We start from the raw sequence: 18,940 nt of genomic DNA, 5'->3' as shown, positions 1-18,940 counted from the left end.
CTAAGTAAATCAGGACTTTTTCCAGAAAATGTGCTTGGAACCCTGAACAGTAGGAAGAACAGAAAGATACTGATGGAGATAGAAAAATAAACTAATTACTTCTCAAAGACTAATCCTATAATAATGGAGAGGTGAAGATACATCTTGAGGTAATATTATGTCAGTTACCAAAAAATACCCATTGATCTGTTAAATGTACGGGTCAGTAAGGTAGAAGGTGAGGACAATGAGAATCTCATCCTTCTGGAGGACAGAAGAGAAATGCAGGAAATGAAATTTGCACATACAAGAACTCCATCAACTGCAGTGGAGGGGTAACAAGTGTATCAAAAGCATTAGCATTGACAGGATAAGTGACAAAAGCAGAACATGTAGATTTGATTAGAGCCCTCAAAGAAGAAAAAATGTCACCAAAGCAGCCTTTAAAGACTAAAACAGCATTCTCCATGAGCCCTTAATCAGAATTAAAAGTGGACATTCTCACTGATGACCTCTCCCCTCGGGCATGGCATCAGTATTGTGATGTTTGTCCATTCCAAAAATTCAGAGCTTGGTTATTAAATCTCGTGTCTAATAGTTTACTACAAGATTTGGGCAATCTGCACAAAGTTGCCATTTGCTCTCAGCTTAGGCAATACTGGTTTTAATTGTCACTTCAATAATTGAATAATTCATACATACAATTCTTGTGAAGGTCTCTTGCATTCCCTCTTACTCAAGATTCTTTCTAAAAGGATTTTGCTTCATTAGGATTGTTGATTTTAAAAACAGAACTATATATAAACAAAATTTTCAGAAAAATCAACAGATTTAAAATCAAGAGTAGAATTAATCATAAACATATTCAAACTTTATTTTCTATTTTTGCTCTGCTGACCAATTATTTCTTTTACCCTGCCATTTCATTCATCTCATAAGGCACATTACCTCCGGCTGATATTAATGTAAATTATCTCTTACTCATCGTTTCCCAAATTACTCAAGTCGAAATGTTTGAAAGAAAGGTCTGCTATATTAACAAGTCTTGCTAGCTAAAATAAGAATTTATCATAATTGTCTAGAATTTGTGGCTGTGTTGACAGTGGATTTACTAAGTTTGTTATGACACTTCTTCCATCTGGCTAGTTTGATGATCCAAAGAACAAAAATGCATTAAAAGCAATCCAGCAAAAGATGTCCCTGAATCTGTTTAGCTGGCTTCTTTCAATATTAGAAATGAGCACTTTGCTTTCACTATTGATGACAAATCCTAGGTCATTTTCTCTTAATTATATTGTGATCAAGGTTTTTTAAATTTTTGTAATGGCAGAAAAGACATTCGATATAATAAAAATGTAAAATAATTAGTCACCAAGATATTAAAACTGAACTTGACTTAGCTAGTTTGCACATTAATACTGTTAAATGAGTCTTCAGTTAGAAATGCAAGCCCAAAATGGGAAATTAGACAAAGCTAATGCCTCCATCCCATAATGCCAGTCCAAGCATACTTTTCAGTACAAGAAATATTTCACAGCAAGCACACCTATCAAGTGCAGTGAATTCACTACTTCTCAGGATAATCATCCCACTCCAGCAATAAAAGCAGAAAATTCTGGAACCAACCAGCAGTTAGACAGATCTGTTGAAAGTGAAAAACAATTAATTTTTAAATTGATTACCTTTCATCAGAACTTACTAATTGCAATCTATTTCTCTACACAAATTCTAACTGGATATTGAGTATCTTCAACATTTTTGTTTATATTAGACTTCAAGCATCTACCTTACTTTTTCAATTAAACGTCTGCAATTAATTTATGTTAAAATTGATACACATCATTTCACTACGGAAATAGACATGACTGAATATTGCATGATACCCCTCTCCACATGACAACTTTAGAACTGTAATTGGCACATTTTCATCAATATTGAATCAAAATCCTGGAACTCCCAACCAATTTGCATTGGTAGTATTTTCACCTAACAGAATGCATCAGCTTACGGTGTTTGCACATTATTTGGCACTATGACAATCCTCAAAATATTTTACATTAAAGCTGAACAAGAAAGATGTGCTTTTATCAAGATACCTTTTAAAATGCAGTTCCCTATAATGCATGGAACAGAGAAGTCAACATGCATGGCAATTCCCACAAATAATAACAAAATAAAACTTGCACAATTTAAAGGTACTTAAAATTCACAAAATTGTTATACGCTTAAATATATTGAACTAATCTAACAAATGGGAGTATACTTTCTTTTCTGGTAGGATCCAGAACCAGAAGTCGCTGTTTAAAAACAAAGAGGGCTGAAAAGTTACTGTGAGTAGACAGGAAGGCAGAGCCGAGGTTATCTTATTAAATGGCACAGCATGCTTAAGAGCCAAAACCCAAATTGATGTTTCTATTAGTGACAGTTTACATTTTGTACCCTGGGAATAATGCACTACCACTGACACTCGATATAAAAAGTTCCCATTTTATCAATATTCCTTTCTTCAGTTTCTACTTCACTCTACCTTTGGTTCCTGCAGCAAAATAATGGTTGTATTTGTAGCTTTCCCAGTTGTCCTGAAGCCTCTCAGAATTAAATATTCAATTTTCCAATATCCAGACAGCAAATCTGGGAGAATTGAGGGAATGTTATACTCCCATTTCACTGCTGCCAGACATGCATAGAGTAAAACCTTGCTCTGCGTAGAATAACTTCTGGAGAGAAAGAATTTGAACAAATCAGCTGACTTGTGGACTGAAGCATCAGGGATCAAAGAAATGGGCTGTGACAGCTGGTCATATGATGACATCTCCACAAGTAGTGGGGCTGGTATCCCTGTTACATAACAGTTGGCAGCCATCTCCAATGTCATTCAAGGAGTCACTCCTTGATCATCTGCACTCCTGGATAGCATTTCGGTAGATTATTCAGAGAAAACAGTCAAACATCCTTGATATTAGTGCAGATTTCTTCAGAACTCCTCTACCCTAATACAATTCAACTGCACCTAATCAGCTTTACAAAAAAGTCTGGAAAGGCAAAAAATATTGCAACACATGAGATAACCTGACCCTTTATTCATTCAGATGCCTTGCCATTCGGCGTGGGCGATCATGTCTCTCCATCCATTACAGTCCCTGACCCTCCGAATTGTAGTTGTTGCCTCCCGTTTCTAACCATGATGTTAATCTATCATTTTCATTCTCTCTCTGCCTGTTTCTTTTTCCTTCCAGCTTTCCAGTTGTAACTCAATGCTCTAATGTCTTTCTTCACATGATGTGCCCAAAGAATTTTGATTGCTCTTTTCTGATTTTTTTTATATAAGTAATGTACATTTTGTTTTCGTTCTCTGTAGAACTTCTTCATTATCCTGTCAGTATATGAGATGCATAGCATTCTTCTGAGGAACCACATCTCTGCTGCATTGATTCTTTTTTCCATTGCATTTGTGATGGTTCACGGCTCGCAGCCATACATCAATATAGGAAGAATGTAGCAGCTGAGAGTTCTAAGGTGGATATCAATAGATATTTTCTTGTTCGTTAGGATGTTTCTCTTTCTGTAAAATGCTGTTCTTGCCATTGCTATTCTTGCTTTTATGTCTGTTTCACATTTTCAAGATTCAAAAACTTTATTGTCATTCCAACCATACATCAGCTCTGCAGGGCAGAATGAGACAGCGTTTCCCAGGGGCAAGTGCAATCATAACATAACAAAAGCAACAAATAGTAAACACAACAATAACGAGACCCTTCGTCCGTCTTGGCCCGAAACGTCAGCAGTGCTTCTCCCTATAGATGCTGCCTGGCCTGCTGTGTTCCACCAGCATTTTATGTGTGTTGTTGTTTGAATTTCCAGCATCTGCGGATTTCCTCGTGTTTGCAGTTTATGGAGAGGGTGTGAGGGGTCTTTAATGATGTACCGTGTCTTCTGGAGGGATCGACTCTGAAAGAGGTCTTGGACAGAAGGTAAGGAGACCCTAATAACCTTCTCTGCTCCTCTAACCACCCTCTGCAAGGCTTTTTTGTCGGTAGCACTGCAGCTGGAGTACCAGGTTGTGATGCAAAAGGTCAGCACATTCTCAACCACGCCTCTGTAGAATGTAGTTAAGATGTTAGTGGGGAGCGATGCTTGTTTTAAGTTTCCTCAGAAAGTGCAATCTCTGCTGGGTCCGTTTCGCAATCCTAGTGGTGTTCCTGAACCAGGTGAGATTGTTCGAGATCTGCACCCCAAGGAACCTGATGTTTTCCACTCTCTCCACTGTGGAGCTGCTGATGCTGAGGGGTGTGTGCTCAGGCTGAGACCGTCTAAAATCGACTATCATCTTCTTGGTTTTGGTGACATTAAGCATCAAGTTTTTGTCACTGCACCAGCTCTCTAGGTGTTTAACCTCCTCCCTGTACATTGTTTCATCATTTTTGCTGATGAGCCCCACCACTATGGTATCATCAGCAAATTTAATGATCAGGTTCCCCTTAAATCTGTCTGCACAGTCATGTGTTAGCAGTGTATACAGCAATGGGCTGAGCACACAGCCTTGTGGGGATCCAGTGTTCAGTGTGATGGAGTCAGATGTTCCTGCCAACACGGACTGACTGTGGTCTCTCTGTTAAGAAATCCAGAATCCAGTGACACATGGCAGTGTTAGGGCCAAGCAACGACAGTTTCTCCACTAGTCTCTGCAGGCTGATGGTATTGAACACTGAACTGAAATCAATGTACAGGATTCTGGCATAAGTGTCTTTATTGTCCAAGTGAGAGAGAACTGTGTGCAGTGTGGTGGATATTGTGTCCTCCATAGAGCAGTTGGGACAATAAGCAAACTGTAGAGGATCCGGCAATGAGGGGAGGCTGACTGTGATATGAGGCTTGACAAGCCGTTCAAAACATTTCATCACTATGGGGGTCAGGGCGACGGGACAGTAATCATTCAGACAGGCTACAACTGATTTCTTTGCTACAGGGATGATTGTGGAGGTTTTGAAGCATCTGGGGACAATAGCTTGACTAAGGGAGATGTTGAAAATGTCTGTCAAGACATCTGCTAATACATCAGCACATTCCTTGAGCACACGTCCAGGGATGTTGTCGGGACCTCCCGCTTTTCGTGGGTTGACCCTGGCAAGGGTCCTCCATGTGTACTCTGAATCAATGATTGGAGCCGGCTGATCATATGGTAAGAAGAGACTGGCTCTTCCCCTTGCTGTAGTGCTTGATGCTTCGAAGCATGCAAAGTAATTGTTGAGCCTGTCTGGAAGAGAGGCTTCGCTGTTATCAGTTTTCTGTCTGATCCTGTAGTCTGTCAGAGCTTGAATTCCCTGCCACATCCGTCTGGTGTCACCTGTTTCACAGAAGTTTCCATGCATTTTGCCTGCGTAGCCCCTTTTCGCTTTCCTGATCCCTAGTGAAAGCGCAGTCCTGGCTGAGCGAAGTGCACTCCTGTCCCCCGATCTGTAAGCTGTGTCACAGGCCTTCAGTAGCGAACACACCTCTGTTGTCATCCATGGTTTTTGATTACCACGAGTGGTGAAGGTTTTCATCACAGTGACATCCTCCATGCATTTGGCTATGTAGCTGATTACTGCCTCCGCATACTCCTCAATGTCTGTATGGTCATCGTAGGAGGCTGCTGTTTTGAATATGATCTTTTAAACCCTGAAACATTTGCCATTGGATGTTACCTATGATCCAAAGTACTTGAAGTTGTGAACTTGTTTCAGGATTTCTTTTTCCAATATGATCCTGTAGTTTGGGATATCAGGTTTCTATGATATTACCATTACTTCAGTTTTCTTTTTGTTTAAGGTTAGGCCAAGTCTTTTGCTCTCTGTGTTGATGGTAGATACTAATTTCTGTATATTTATTTCACTGTCTGCTATCAGTACTGTATCATCCGCATAGCGGAGGTTGTTGATATTGTATCCTCCTATACTTATTCCAGGTAGGTCCTGTACGGTTGTCATGATGTTTTCAATGTACAGGGAGAACAGGTCTGGTGATAGAACACAACCCTGTCTGACTCCTTGCTTTATTGGCTGATATTCACCAACCTCGTTGTCTATCCGTATGGCTGCACTTTGTTGCCAGTAGAGATTCCTGATTATTCTTAGATCTTTTCTGTCAATATTACTATCTTTAAGCATTTTCATGATGATGTGGTGTTTCACTGTGTCAAAAGTTTTGTGCAGTCAATGAAAAAGTATAGGTCTTGTCGTACTTCTATTGACCTTTCGATAATATTCCTGAGAATATAAGTGGCGTTTGATGTTCCCTTGCCTTCGACAAAGACACAGTTCTTCACTGATCTCTGGTTTAATTTTGTTTCTTATTCTGAGCATGATGATTCTCAGGTAAATGAAAAAGCCTACATATCCTTGCACGCACAGATAACAACGAAGTACAAGGAAGAGAAAGAAAAGTGGCTTAAGGACAAATGTGAGTTAATAGAACAATTGCATAAGACCAACAGTAAACATATGCATGACGAGATCAAAGACATCACAAATCGGAAGAAAAACGGGGCAACAACAGGCTGTATAAAAGCAAAAGATGGCTCTACAATTACAGAAAAAGGAAAAATAATGCAAAGATGGTCTGAATACATCAAAGACCTATATGAGGACAACTTTGATAATGGCAACAACAACGAGGGCCCAGCAATACTGAAAGAAGAAGTGGAACATGCTATGAAGAAAATGCAAAAAGGGAAACCATCAGGACCAGATAACATTCCAGTTGAACTGAATGAAATGCTAGAAGATTTTGGTGTACAGAAAATAACAATCTTGTTGAATAGAACATACAACAGTGGCAAAGTACCAGAAGATCTTTTAAAGACAGTATTCATTGCACTGCCAAAGAAACCAGGTGCAACAGAGGGTGGACAACACAGAAGTTAGTTTAATGAGCCACCTCACAAAAATTCTACTTCGAATCATCATACTCCGAGTAAGAAACAAAATCCAACCCTACATGAGGTTTCTGTACTACACAAGCTGCTGCCTACTTCAATTCATTCTATTTCTTTCTCCCATATTAGCTTATGTGGCTTCCATTTAAATACACAATATTCATCTTTCCCAATGCAGATGATTGCCCTATATTCTCACCACTTTGACTTCCTTTCTGGGTTTATTAGTGATCTTTTATGGTCCACGGGCATAATGTATTACTGTTAACAAAAGACAAATAGATTACACTATGTTCTCATTGTAACAACTTGTGATATTTTGTAATTATTTGACAACATAAAATTTTCCAGTGAAAAATACAACCACTTTGTAAACAATGAAAAGATAAAAGATCATTTGTTTACAATCCATGTGATAGAGGTATTAATGGCATTTTTTTAAACGAGAGATTCTGCAGGTTTATTCTAACTCAACTTTGTTCTAAAATAAGTTAATATGACTGCCACAGATAATTTTACTACACCTTTTTTTCTTGTGCATTCAAGTATTATCCATCATCATGTGCCGTGTTGTATGACGTAGTCGATTATGGTCTCATGACCATGATGGTTCTTGACAAATTTTTCTACAGAAGTGGTTTGCCATTGTCTTCTTCTGGGCAGTGTCTTCACAAGACAGATGACACCAGCCATTATCAACACTCTGAAGAGATTGTCTGCCTGGAGTCAGTGGTCGCAAAACCAGAACTTGTGATATGCACCGGCTGCTCATATGACCATCCACCACCTGCTCCCATGGGTCCCCATTACTTCGAACAGGTGCTTCACCTTGCTTTGGGGTGATCTACAGGCTAGCAGAGGGAAGGAATGCTTTACACCTCCTTTGGTAGAGACATCTCCAGCTCACCATTATTATTAAACATTAAATGACTTAATATTCATTAAAATGCACACACTAACAAGTTAAAACAATTTAACTGGACACAAAATACTTGGTTAATAAAAATTAGGATCCCACCACTTTGGGTATTCAATATACAGCAGCTTCATGATTTTCAGGGAGAAGAAAATCAATACTTTCATTATAAAAATGAATTTTAATAAGTCATTGGCCCGCTTAAAGTTCAATGAAGGATGAATATCATCCCCACTAAGGAGAATTAAGACCTTAAGATACTAAATAAGATCTGTATTTCAAAAGGCAGATTCATTAATAAATGGATTCACCAGACACATCAAAGGAAAGATTTCTTGCCCAAACTAGCAAAAATACTCAAGTTAGTTCTCTGTGCAGGGCATAACAAGAGTCCAATGTCTTGTGTTATCTAAATAGGGCACAATTTACCACACCTCCAAAGAAAAGGACTTCAGGCAAATTCAGACTTGCTAGTCAGCTACTGTTGTACAGAGATCAAAAACAAACCAAGATGCTACTGATCCATTCAGCAGCCTAATCTTACCAGGCAAAGAAGCAACAGGAGGTCTGAGTAATTCAGTACTGTCTGTTTAAAAAAAATTGTTTATGTTTTAACAAACTGGAACCAAGTTTTGAAGTGAAAGATACAAGGGGCCAAAGGAGCTGTTCATGTTTGGACTGTTCAATGTTCTACATTTTATCTAATCACAGCCACAGATCCAGTATAGCAAGTTCATGATCACAGCCATATTATTGGGAATTAGTGGCCAACACTAAAGCTCCTTACATGAGCTTATACATGCACAACATTCCAGGTGACCTACTCAAATACTTCTGCTGACTCCAACAGCAGGAAGAGCAAGACTCCTGATGAAGGGTTTCAGCCCAAAACATCCTCACTACCTCCTCTCATAGATGCTGTCTGGCCTGCTCAGTTCTGCCAGCATTTTGTGTTTTTGACAAAGTGGAAGTTTGTCACATACTACATTTATGAATACTTCTCAATTTATTGCAACATCAAACTACCGATGGGTTAAGAATGTAAAGCATTCAATCTACTAGGTTCTTATTTTACTGTTCAAAGGCAAAGGACAGCATTGAATTACAGAATGTATAGAAATCCTGTCATTTTCATGTTAAATTCAAACAAATAAGAAGCAACACAGTATTCTCCTTCAACTCAAACCATGTTAATAAGGTAAACTCTTAAAAGGAAAACGCTTAGAAAGCAAGATTAGAGTTCTTTGAGGATGTAAGCAGTGGGATAGATAAATGAGAACCAAAAGACATGCCATATCTGGATTTCCAAATGCCATTCAAGCAGGGGACAAAAGAAGTTGCTGCACATGGTAAGAACCCATAGCACTGGGGAATAATATATTAGCATAGATTATATTCTATTATCACAGCATTAAGACATGTAATTTTCAGTACAGCAAGCTATAACTGTGGGCTATCACAAATATCAGGGCTGGAGCCTCAACTGCACACAATCTAATGACCAGTTGTATGGCAGATAAATTTGCTACCATATAAAGATCAGTGAGAAAGCAAGTTGTGGGAAGGATACATACAAATCAACCAAATTGCACAGGTAACAAGTTGGCAAAGAATTGGCATTATAGTTTAACACAGAGAAATGTGAGACTATCCACTTTGACAGGAACAAGAGAAAAACAACATTCTTTAAATCAAGAGGGAGTAAAAAATGCCATAGAAATGTGTGTCATGAATTACAAAATTAGCATGCAAGTACAACAGGTAATTAAGATGACAAGTATAATATGCAATGGAGTTTTTGGGTTGGTTTAGTCCTTAGAAAATTTATTCAATAAGAAGATTGGGACAGAGAAGTGCAAAGATTCACAGAATGCAGATTTACCTTGAATATATTCACGGCTGAAATCTCAATATGACAGTCAGGACTTATGAGGAAAAGGCGAGTAGAACTTAACCCAAGTTCAGATCAGCAAGCTGATTGAATAGTGGAAAACACACAATAGACCATACAGCTCACATGGATCTTTACTTTTCAGTTTTGAATATCATGGGATGTACTGTTCTGTTTGCACAAAAGCAATGATAACAATGTGTTACGTTATGTCATTATTTAAATTTACGCCAGGAACATATCATATCTGATTTGAGATAAGTGCTTACAAGACCTCAGTGAAGGGTGTATTTACTTTTGAAGTGTTACAAAGATGAAAGTAATTTGAGGTGAATATCAATTATTAGTATGCCATCCTGGAAAGCCACAAAACAGAACTGGACACTTTTCTACAAAGGGGGGAAATAATATAGAATCATTCTCTTGCAAATTTTCTATGGGTTTCCTGTCATATCAATAAGGCAAGCTTCAGTCAAGACCCTGAACACAACTCATTTTTAAGAACTTCCCAACTGAAAATCGCTAAAGAGGAAAAATATCAACATAAAAATACAGTTAAATGCATCAACAGGCCTCGTCTATTCTGACAACGCTTATACAGTCGTGAAAATTCATCAGCCGGCACGGAAACGAGAATGTAAAACAACCTTTTAAAACTCATTTAAAGAACAGACCGTGAGAAATGTATATTTAAAGTAACAATAGATCAATCACCGGACATTCTCCGCCTACAGTTTAATAGAGATATTTTAAAAGTTCATTTTACTGAATACTAAACACTGGCAATGGCGGAGGATAGTTTTCTCGGATGGGGAAAGGGGCTTAGAAACGGGGCTCATCCTCACAACTTTGAAGGGCTGCCGTGAGGAAATGGGGGCCGCAGCCCCGCGCTAGGCCTCGGCAGCCTGGCGTTCTGCACCGCCATTGGGTCTGAGTAAGCCGGACACGGAGAGCGCGGTCATGGGAAAATCGAGAGTCAAGAGCCCGCCCTCACCTGCTCCACTCCAAGGAAGCGGTAAAAGTTCTCCTGCACTTCCTCCACCAGGTCGAAGAGCTCCATCTCGGCCGTGTCCCAGCTCAAGCAGCAGGGTACATTGCCCAACAGGAGAGCCCAGGCCGCCAGCCATGCCCCAACAACCGGCGCCAGCATCGCCAGCCGGCTGCCTACCTAACTGAACCGCCGCCCAACTCATTCACCAGGCAGCAGCCGGGAAGACGTGGCTCCCTCATTCAACCGCTCCTTAAAGGCGCCGCACACATTCAGCCAAACTCACCCAAGAGTTTGAAGAAACGTATAATTTATGCTCGTTTAAGTTCATGTAAGCTTTGTAATGTTCTGTGCTGCTGTTGTAAATGGCTAATTTTCATTGTATTCATAACCAGGTTCTGCATACGCATGACAATAAACCTGAATTTGATAAACAAGATAGGTTTAAGAAAAGGGGAAAAAACAGGGCAAAGCCGTTAAACAGTACAAACAGGTTGGCTTGGCAGATCATGATGTAGGAGTTGAACTAAAACAGAATAACGGGCAGAAAATATTGGTTGGAGATATTTGTACGGCTATTAAATAATGGGTATACAAGAATCAAGATGCTGGTGGAACTCAGTGAGTCAGGCTGCATCTGTTGAGAGAAATGAACAGTCAATGTTCTGGGTTAAGACCCTTGAAAATCCATTTGTCCTGATGAAGGGACAACCCAAAACATTAACTGTCCATTTCCCTTCACAGGTGCTGCCTGACCTGCTGACTTCCCCAAGCATTTTGTTTGATGAAACAAATTCCAGCATCTGTATTCCCTTTTGTCTCCAAATAATAGGTACAAATCAGAAAATTACAGGACCATGTACAGATAAAACAGTAAAGGTGGGAGACCTTTTTTTCAACATATGGACTGCTGGGTCAAATTTGTGGCATTAAGGTGTGGGGGGGTGCACAAATTAATTGATTATCCAGGATATTGCTTTGTTTCTTGTTTGTGTTTAGATGTGTTCCAAGGAACAAAATGTCAATGGGTTCAGTGCTTAAAAAGTCATTTTCACATTATATGGGGAGAAATCCATCACTGACAAAGGGAACAAGATATTGGCATAGCCTTCTGCCCAACCCTACACTATGTACTGCTATACCAAGAACCTGGTGTAAGTTAAGCATTGCTCAATTTGGAGAAGCTACACATGAGAACTGTTGTTGAGTAGTCCAGGGCAAACAGTGCAACTGCCCAGTGTTGAGATGTCCCCAGCTGGCACAATGAGTGGGGGTGATTGAAGGGCACTGGCAAACCCTGTTACATCTTTTGTGAAACCATCTCGTCCAGTGGTCTTCCTCATCTCAAGCAGCTGGATGTCATGAAAATTGCTATCTCTCATTCTCTTTGTTTGTCCAACCATCTTCATCTTTAAGATTCCTCCATAGTAACATGCTCAATGGAGCAGCAGTTTCATTGAGTCCACATTTGCCTCACAAGCTTTTTAAGAACTTTACATCTCAATGAAGGCACCATCCATCATTAAGAGCATACCCTCTTCTCATTACTTCCATCAGGGACTTGAGGTCAATGGTTTAGCAGCAGCGCCATTCCCTCCAAAAGGTCCGTGAACACCACCTCACTGGTCTCATCTCTTTTTGTACTACTTTTCTAATATACTTCTTAGTGCAACTTAGAGTAATTGTTAATTCTGCTGCCACAAAAGAAATAAATGTCATGACATACTTATGAAAGGTTCAAAAAAACTAGGTAATGATAGAGATCTAGAAGATTATAAGGCTTGCAGGAAGGAGCTTAAGAAATAAATTAGGAGAGCCAGAAGGGGCCACAAGAAGGCCTTGGTGGACAGGACTAAGGAAAACCCCAAGACATTCTACAAGTATGTGAAAAGCAAGAGGACAATACGTGAGAGAATAGGACCAATCATTGTAACAATGGAGAAGTGTGTATGGAAACAGAGGAGATAGCAGAGGTACTTAGTGAGTACTTTGCTTCAGTATTCATTATGGAAAAGGATCTTGGCAATTGTAGGGGTAACTTACAGCGGATTGAAAAGCCTGAGCATGTAGATTTTAAGAAAGAGGATGTGCTAGAGCTTTGGGAAAGCATCAAGTTGGGCAAGTCAACGGGACCGGACAAGATGTACCCCAGGCTACTGTGGGAGGAGAGGGAGGAGATTGCTGAGCCTCTGGTGATGATCTTTGCATCATCAATGGGGACAGGAGAGGTTCCAGAGGATTGGAGGGTGCGAATGTTGTTCCATTATTCAAGAATGGGTGTAGAGATAGCCCAGGAAATTATAGACCAGTGAGTTTTGCTTCAGTGGTTGGTAAGTTCATGGAGAAGATCCTGAGAGGCAGAATTTATGAACATTTGGAGAGGCATAATCTTTTTCTTTCTTTCTTTTTCAATCTTTTTATTGATTTTCATATATACACAAAAAAAATAACATAGTAATAAGTAAATTATGAATACAATAGACTTGAAATCACATTGATAATAAGATAACAATATCCTACTAAACATCAACAGAAGAAAATACCTTAATCAATCAAGTCCACATGATTATATGAAAAAAAAACAAAAATAACCATTAAAAAAGAAAAAAAAATATTAAAAATATGTGAAAAAAATATATATTAAAAAAAATATAAAAAATATAAAACACTAAACTAAACTAACATGGGCAATAATAACAGTTTACAAGTATATGATAGTGTCAAAGAACTCCGGAACTCCATACCTGAACATGAATAAGCAGAAAGAAGGTCTGGAAAAGGCCAAATTAATTCATATGAAAATGTCGAATAAACGGTCTCCAAGTTTCTTCAAATTTAATTGATGAGTCAAAAATAGTGCTTCTAATTTTTTCCAAACTCAGATAAGAAATAGTTTGAGAAAGCCATTGAAATGTGGTAGGAGGATTTACTTCTTTCCAATTTTGTAATATAGATCTTCTGGCCATTAATGTTACAAAAGCAATCATTCGTCTGATTGAAGGGGAAAACTGATTACCATCTTCATTTGGTATGCCAAAAATTGCAGTAATAAAATGAGGTTGTAAATCTATATTCCAAATTGAGGAAATAGTAGTAAATATGTCCTTCCAGTAATTATGTAAAGTGGGACATGACCAAAACATATGGGTCAATGAGGCCACTTCTGAATGACATCTGTCACATTGAGGATTAATATGAGAATAGAATCGAGCAAGTTTATCTTTAGACATATGAGCTCTATGTACAATTTTAAATTGTATTAAAGCATGTTTAGCACATATAGAAGAAGAATTAACCATTTGCAAAATTTTTTCCCATTTATCTGTTGATATGTTATATTGAAGTTCTTTTTCCCATTCTTGTTTAATTCTAACTGATATTTCTGGTTGTATCTTCATAAACATATTATAAATAAAAGCTACTAATCCCTTCTGACAAGGATTTAAGGTAAAGATCAAATCTGTAATGTCCACCAAAGTTGAATTAGGAAAAGATGGTAAAACTTTATGTAAGAAATTTCTAATTTGTAAATATCTGAAAAAATTAGATTTAGGTAATTCAAATTTATTGGAAAGTTGATCAAATGACATCAAAGTATCTTCAAAAAAGAGATCACGAAAACATTTTATACCTTTCCTTTTCCATATGTTAAAAGCTTGATCTGTCCAGGAGGGTTTAAAAAAGAAATTAAATAAGATAGGGCTATCAAGAACAAAGTTTTTCAAAATAAAAAACTTACGAAATTGAAACCAAATTCGTAATGTATGTTTAATAACAGGATTAAATATTTGTTTATTAAATTTAACTAAATCCGCAGGAAGACAAGAACCAAGAACAGAGAATAGAGAATATCCCTTTACCTCATTACATTCCAAATTTACCCACTGTGGGCACAGTGGTGAATCCAAATCTAGTTTCCAATACAATAAATTACGAATATTATTTGCCCAATAATAAAATCTAAAATTAGGTAAAGCTAAACCACCATCTTTTTTTGATGAGGCATAATCTGATCAGGAATAGTCAATATAGCTTTGTGTAAAGCAGGCTGTGCCTTATGAGCTTGATTGAATTTTTTGAGGATGTGACTAAACATATTGATGAAAGTAGAGCAGTAAATGTAGTGTATGGATTTCAGCAAGTCACTTGACAAGGTACCCCATTCAAGGCTTATTGATAAAGTAAGGAGGCATGGGATCCAAGGGGACATTGCTTTGTGGATCCAGAACTGGCTTGCCCACAGAAGGCAAAGAGTGGTTGTAGATGGGTCATATTCTGCATGGAGCCTGGTGACCAGTGGTGTGCCTCAGGGTTCTGTTCTGGGGACCCCTACTCTTTGTGATTTTTATAAATGGCCTGGATGAGGAAGTGGAGGAATGGGTTAGTAAATTTTCTGATGACACAAAGATTGGAGGTGTTGTGGATAGTGGGGAGGGTTGTTAGAGGTTACAGCGGGACATTGATAGGATGCAAAAATGGGCTGAGAAGTGGCAGATGGAGTTCAACCTAGGTAAGTGTGAGGTGGTTCATTTTGGTAGGTCAAATATGATGTTAGGATATAGTATTAATGGCTAGACTCTTGGCAATGAGGAGGATCGGGGGAACTTGGGGTCTGAGTCCATAGGACACTCAAAGCAGCTGCGCAGGTTGACTCTATAGTTAGGAAAGCATACGGTATATTGGTCTTCATCATTCATGGGATCGAGTTTAGGAGCCGAGAGGTAATGTTGCAGCTATATAGGACCCTGGTCTGACCCCACTTGGAATATGTGCTCCGTTCTGGTCACCTCACTACAGGAAAGATGTGGAAATGATAGAAAGGGTGCAGAGGGGATTTACAAGGATTTTGCCTGGATTGGGGAGCATGCCTTATGAGAATAGGTTGAGTGAACTTGGCCTTTTTTTCCTTGGAACAACGGAGGATGAGAGGTAACCTGATAGAGGTGTACAAAATAATGAGAGGCATTGATTGTGTGGATAGTCAGAGGCTTTTTCCCCAGGGCTGAAATGGCTAACACGAGAGCGCACAGTTTTAAGGTGCTTGGAAGTAGGTACAGAGGAGATGTCAGGAGTAAGTTTTTTACACAGAGAGTGGTGAGTGCGTGGAAGGGGCTACTGGTGGTGTTGGTGCTGGCGGATATGATAGAGTCTTTTATGAGACTCCTGGACAGGTACATGGAGCTCAGAAAAATAGAGGCCTATTTGCAACCCTGGTAATTTCTAAAGTAAGGACATGTTCGGCACAGCTTTGTGGGCTGAAGGGCCTGTACTGTGCCGTAGGTGTTCTATGTTTCAATGTTTACTGTATGTCAGTGATAATAAACCTGATTCTGAACGTGATTATTCTTCTAAACTCTTAAAGGTGCAGGCCCAATCTGCTTAATTCTTTCAGATGTGATAAACATGGCATCCCGGAAATAAGTTTGGTGAACCTTTGCCACGGTCCCTCTACTACAAGTATATCCTTTACTTTATTAGGGAGACCAGACCTGCACAAAATATTCCAGATGTGATAACACCAAGGATTTATATAACCATAATACCATAAGATATAGGAGCAGAATCAGGCCATTTATCCCATCGAGTCTTTTCCACCAAAACATCATGGTTGATCCAATTTTCCCCTTACCCCAATCTCCTGCCTTCTCCCCATATCCCTTCATGCCCTGACCAATCAAGAACCTATCAACATCTGCTTTAAATAAACTTAAAGGGTTTGATCTCTACAGCTGCCTGTGGCAAAGAATTCCAAAGATTCATCACTCCTTGGCTAAAGAAATTCTTCCTCATTTTTATTCTAAAAGGACACCTCTATAGTATAAGGCTGTTCTTCTGGCCTTAGACTCTCCCACCATAGGGAACATCCTCTCCAGAACCACTCCATCACCATTGGCCTTTCACCATTTGAAAGGTTTTAATGAGGTCCCCCTAATTTGTCTGAATTTTAGTGAATACAGCGAGTACAGACCCAGACCCATTAGAATCATTTTCATGCACCTCCTTAGAACCTCTCCAGTTTCAGCACATCCACTCTAAGATAAGAGGCCCAAGACTGCTCACAATACTCCAAATGGGACCTCACCAGTGCTTTATAAAGCCTCAACATCACTGCTTTTGTATTCTAGTCCTCTTGAAATTAATGCTAACATTGCATTTGCCTTCCTCACCACAGACTCAAACTTCAAATTAAACTCTAAGGTATCCTGTGCAAGGATTCCCAAGTCCCTTTATGTCTCAATTTTTCATATTTTCTCTCCATTTAGAAAATAGTCAACCTCTTCACTTCTTCTACCAAAGTGCATGACAATACACTTCCCAAAATTGTATTCCATCTGCCATTTCTTTGCCCATTCTCCTAATCTGTCTGTCCTTCTGTAGCCACTCTAATTCCTCAAAGCTACCTGTTCCTCCACCTATCATCATATTGTCTGCAAAGTTTACTACAAAGCCATCAATTCCATCATCCAAATTATTGACATATAACAAAAAGAATCAGTCCCAACACAGACCCCTGTGGAGCACACTAGTCACTGGCAGCCAGTCAGAAAAGGCTCACTTTATTCCCACTCTGACTCCTGTGAATCAGCCACTGCTTTGTACATGCTAGAATATTTCCTGTAATACCATGAGCTCATAGCTTGTTAAGCAGACTTACCTGTGGCACCTTGTCAATGGCCTTCTGAAAATCTAAGTACACAACATGAACTGGTTTGCCTTTGTTATTTCTTTAAAAAAATTCCAACAGATCTGTCAGGCAAGATTTTCCCTTAAAGAAACCTTGCACACTACAACCAATTTTATCATGTGCCTCCAAGAACCTGAGACCTCATCCTTAACAATCGATTCCAATATCTTCTCAACCACAGAGTTCAGATTGCTGGCCCATAGCTTCCTTTCTTCTGCCCCTCTCCCTTCTTGAAGAATGGAGTGATATTTTCAATTTTCCAGTTATGTGGAACCATTCCAGAATCTAGTGATTCTTGAAAGATCGTTACTGATTCCTCCACAATCTCTTCAGCCACCTCCTTCAGAATTCTGGGGTGCTCACCATCTGGTCCAGGTGACTTATCTACCTTCAGACCTTTCAGTTTCCCAAGAACCTTCTCTCTATTTATGGTAACCTCACACACTTCATGCCCCCTAACACCTGGAATTTTCACCATACTACTAGTGTCTTCCTCAGTGAAGAATGATGCAAAATACTTATTCAGTTCGTCTGCTAGTTTGTTGTACCCCACTATTGCCTTTCCAGTATTATTTACCACTCTCACCTCTCTTTTACACTTTATGTATCTGAAGAAACTTTTGGTATCCTCTTTAATATTATTGGCTAGCTTACTTTCGTTTTCCATCTTTAATTTCTCTTAATGACTTTTTTTGGGTTGCCTTCTGTGGTTTTTTAAACTGACCTGATCCTTTAAATTCCCATTAATTTTTGCTCTATTATATTCCATCTCTTTGGCTTTTCTGTTAGCTTTGATTTCTCTTGTTAGCCATGGTTGTGTCATCTTCCTTTTAGAATACTTCTTCCACTTTGGGTTGGATATATCCTTTGATCTTTGGATTGCTTCCAGAAATTCTAGGCATTACTGCTCTGCTGACATTCCTGCCAGTGTTCTTTTCCAATCAATTCTGGCCAATTCCTCTCTCATGGCTCCATAATTCCCTTCACTCCACTATAATACTGATATATCTGGCTTCTCCTTCTCAAATTTCAGGGTGAATTTGACCATATTATGATCACTTACCCCTAAGGGTTCTCTTACTTTAAAGTCTCTAATCAAATTTGGTTCATTGCACAACACCTAGTCCAGAATAGCTGGTTATCTAGTAGACTCAACTATGAGCTGCTCTAAAAAGCCATCTCATAGACATTCTAGAAATTCCCCCTTCGGTAATCCAGCATGAACCTGATTTTCTCAAACTACCTGCATATTGAAATTCCCCATGACTATTATAACATTGCCTTTTTGGCATGCATTTGCTATTTACCTTTGTAGTTTGTAGACCACATTCTAACTAGTGTTTGGGGGTCCATATACAACTCCCATCAGGGTCTTTTTACTCTTGCAGATCCTTAGCTCTATCTACAATGATTCAACACCTTCTGACCCTATGTCACCACTTTCTAAAGATTTGATTTCATCTTTTACCAGCAGAGCAATGCCACCCCCTCTGCCTTCCTAACTATCCTTTTGATACAATGTGTATCCTTGGACATTGAGTTCGCAGCCATAATCCTTAAGCCTTGAC

The 18,940-nt window shown here is 39.1% G+C and overlaps 1 protein-coding gene across 1 annotated transcript in view; it reads right to left on the bottom strand.

Annotated features, from left to right (window-relative positions):
* Positions 1-10,951, bottom strand: part of dnajc1 (DnaJ (Hsp40) homolog, subfamily C, member 1) — a 193,264-nt gene extending 182,313 nt beyond the window's left edge. Inside the window, exon 1 of the mRNA XM_059972107.1 lies at positions 10,694-10,951. Coding sequence (XP_059828090.1) covers positions 10,694-10,849 — 156 coding nt within the window. The 5' untranslated portion in view covers positions 10,850-10,951. The remainder of the gene's footprint in view (positions 1-10,693) is intronic.
* Between the last annotated feature and the right edge of the window lie 7,989 nt (positions 10,952-18,940).

The sequence above is a fragment of the Hypanus sabinus genome, chromosome 6 (assembly GCF_030144855.1).
Source record: "Hypanus sabinus isolate sHypSab1 chromosome 6, sHypSab1.hap1, whole genome shotgun sequence".
Classification (NCBI taxonomy): domain Eukaryota; kingdom Metazoa; phylum Chordata; class Chondrichthyes; order Myliobatiformes; family Dasyatidae; genus Hypanus; species Hypanus sabinus.
Note: the sequence above shows the minus strand (reverse complement) of the source record. Positions and strands in the feature narration are given on the sequence as shown.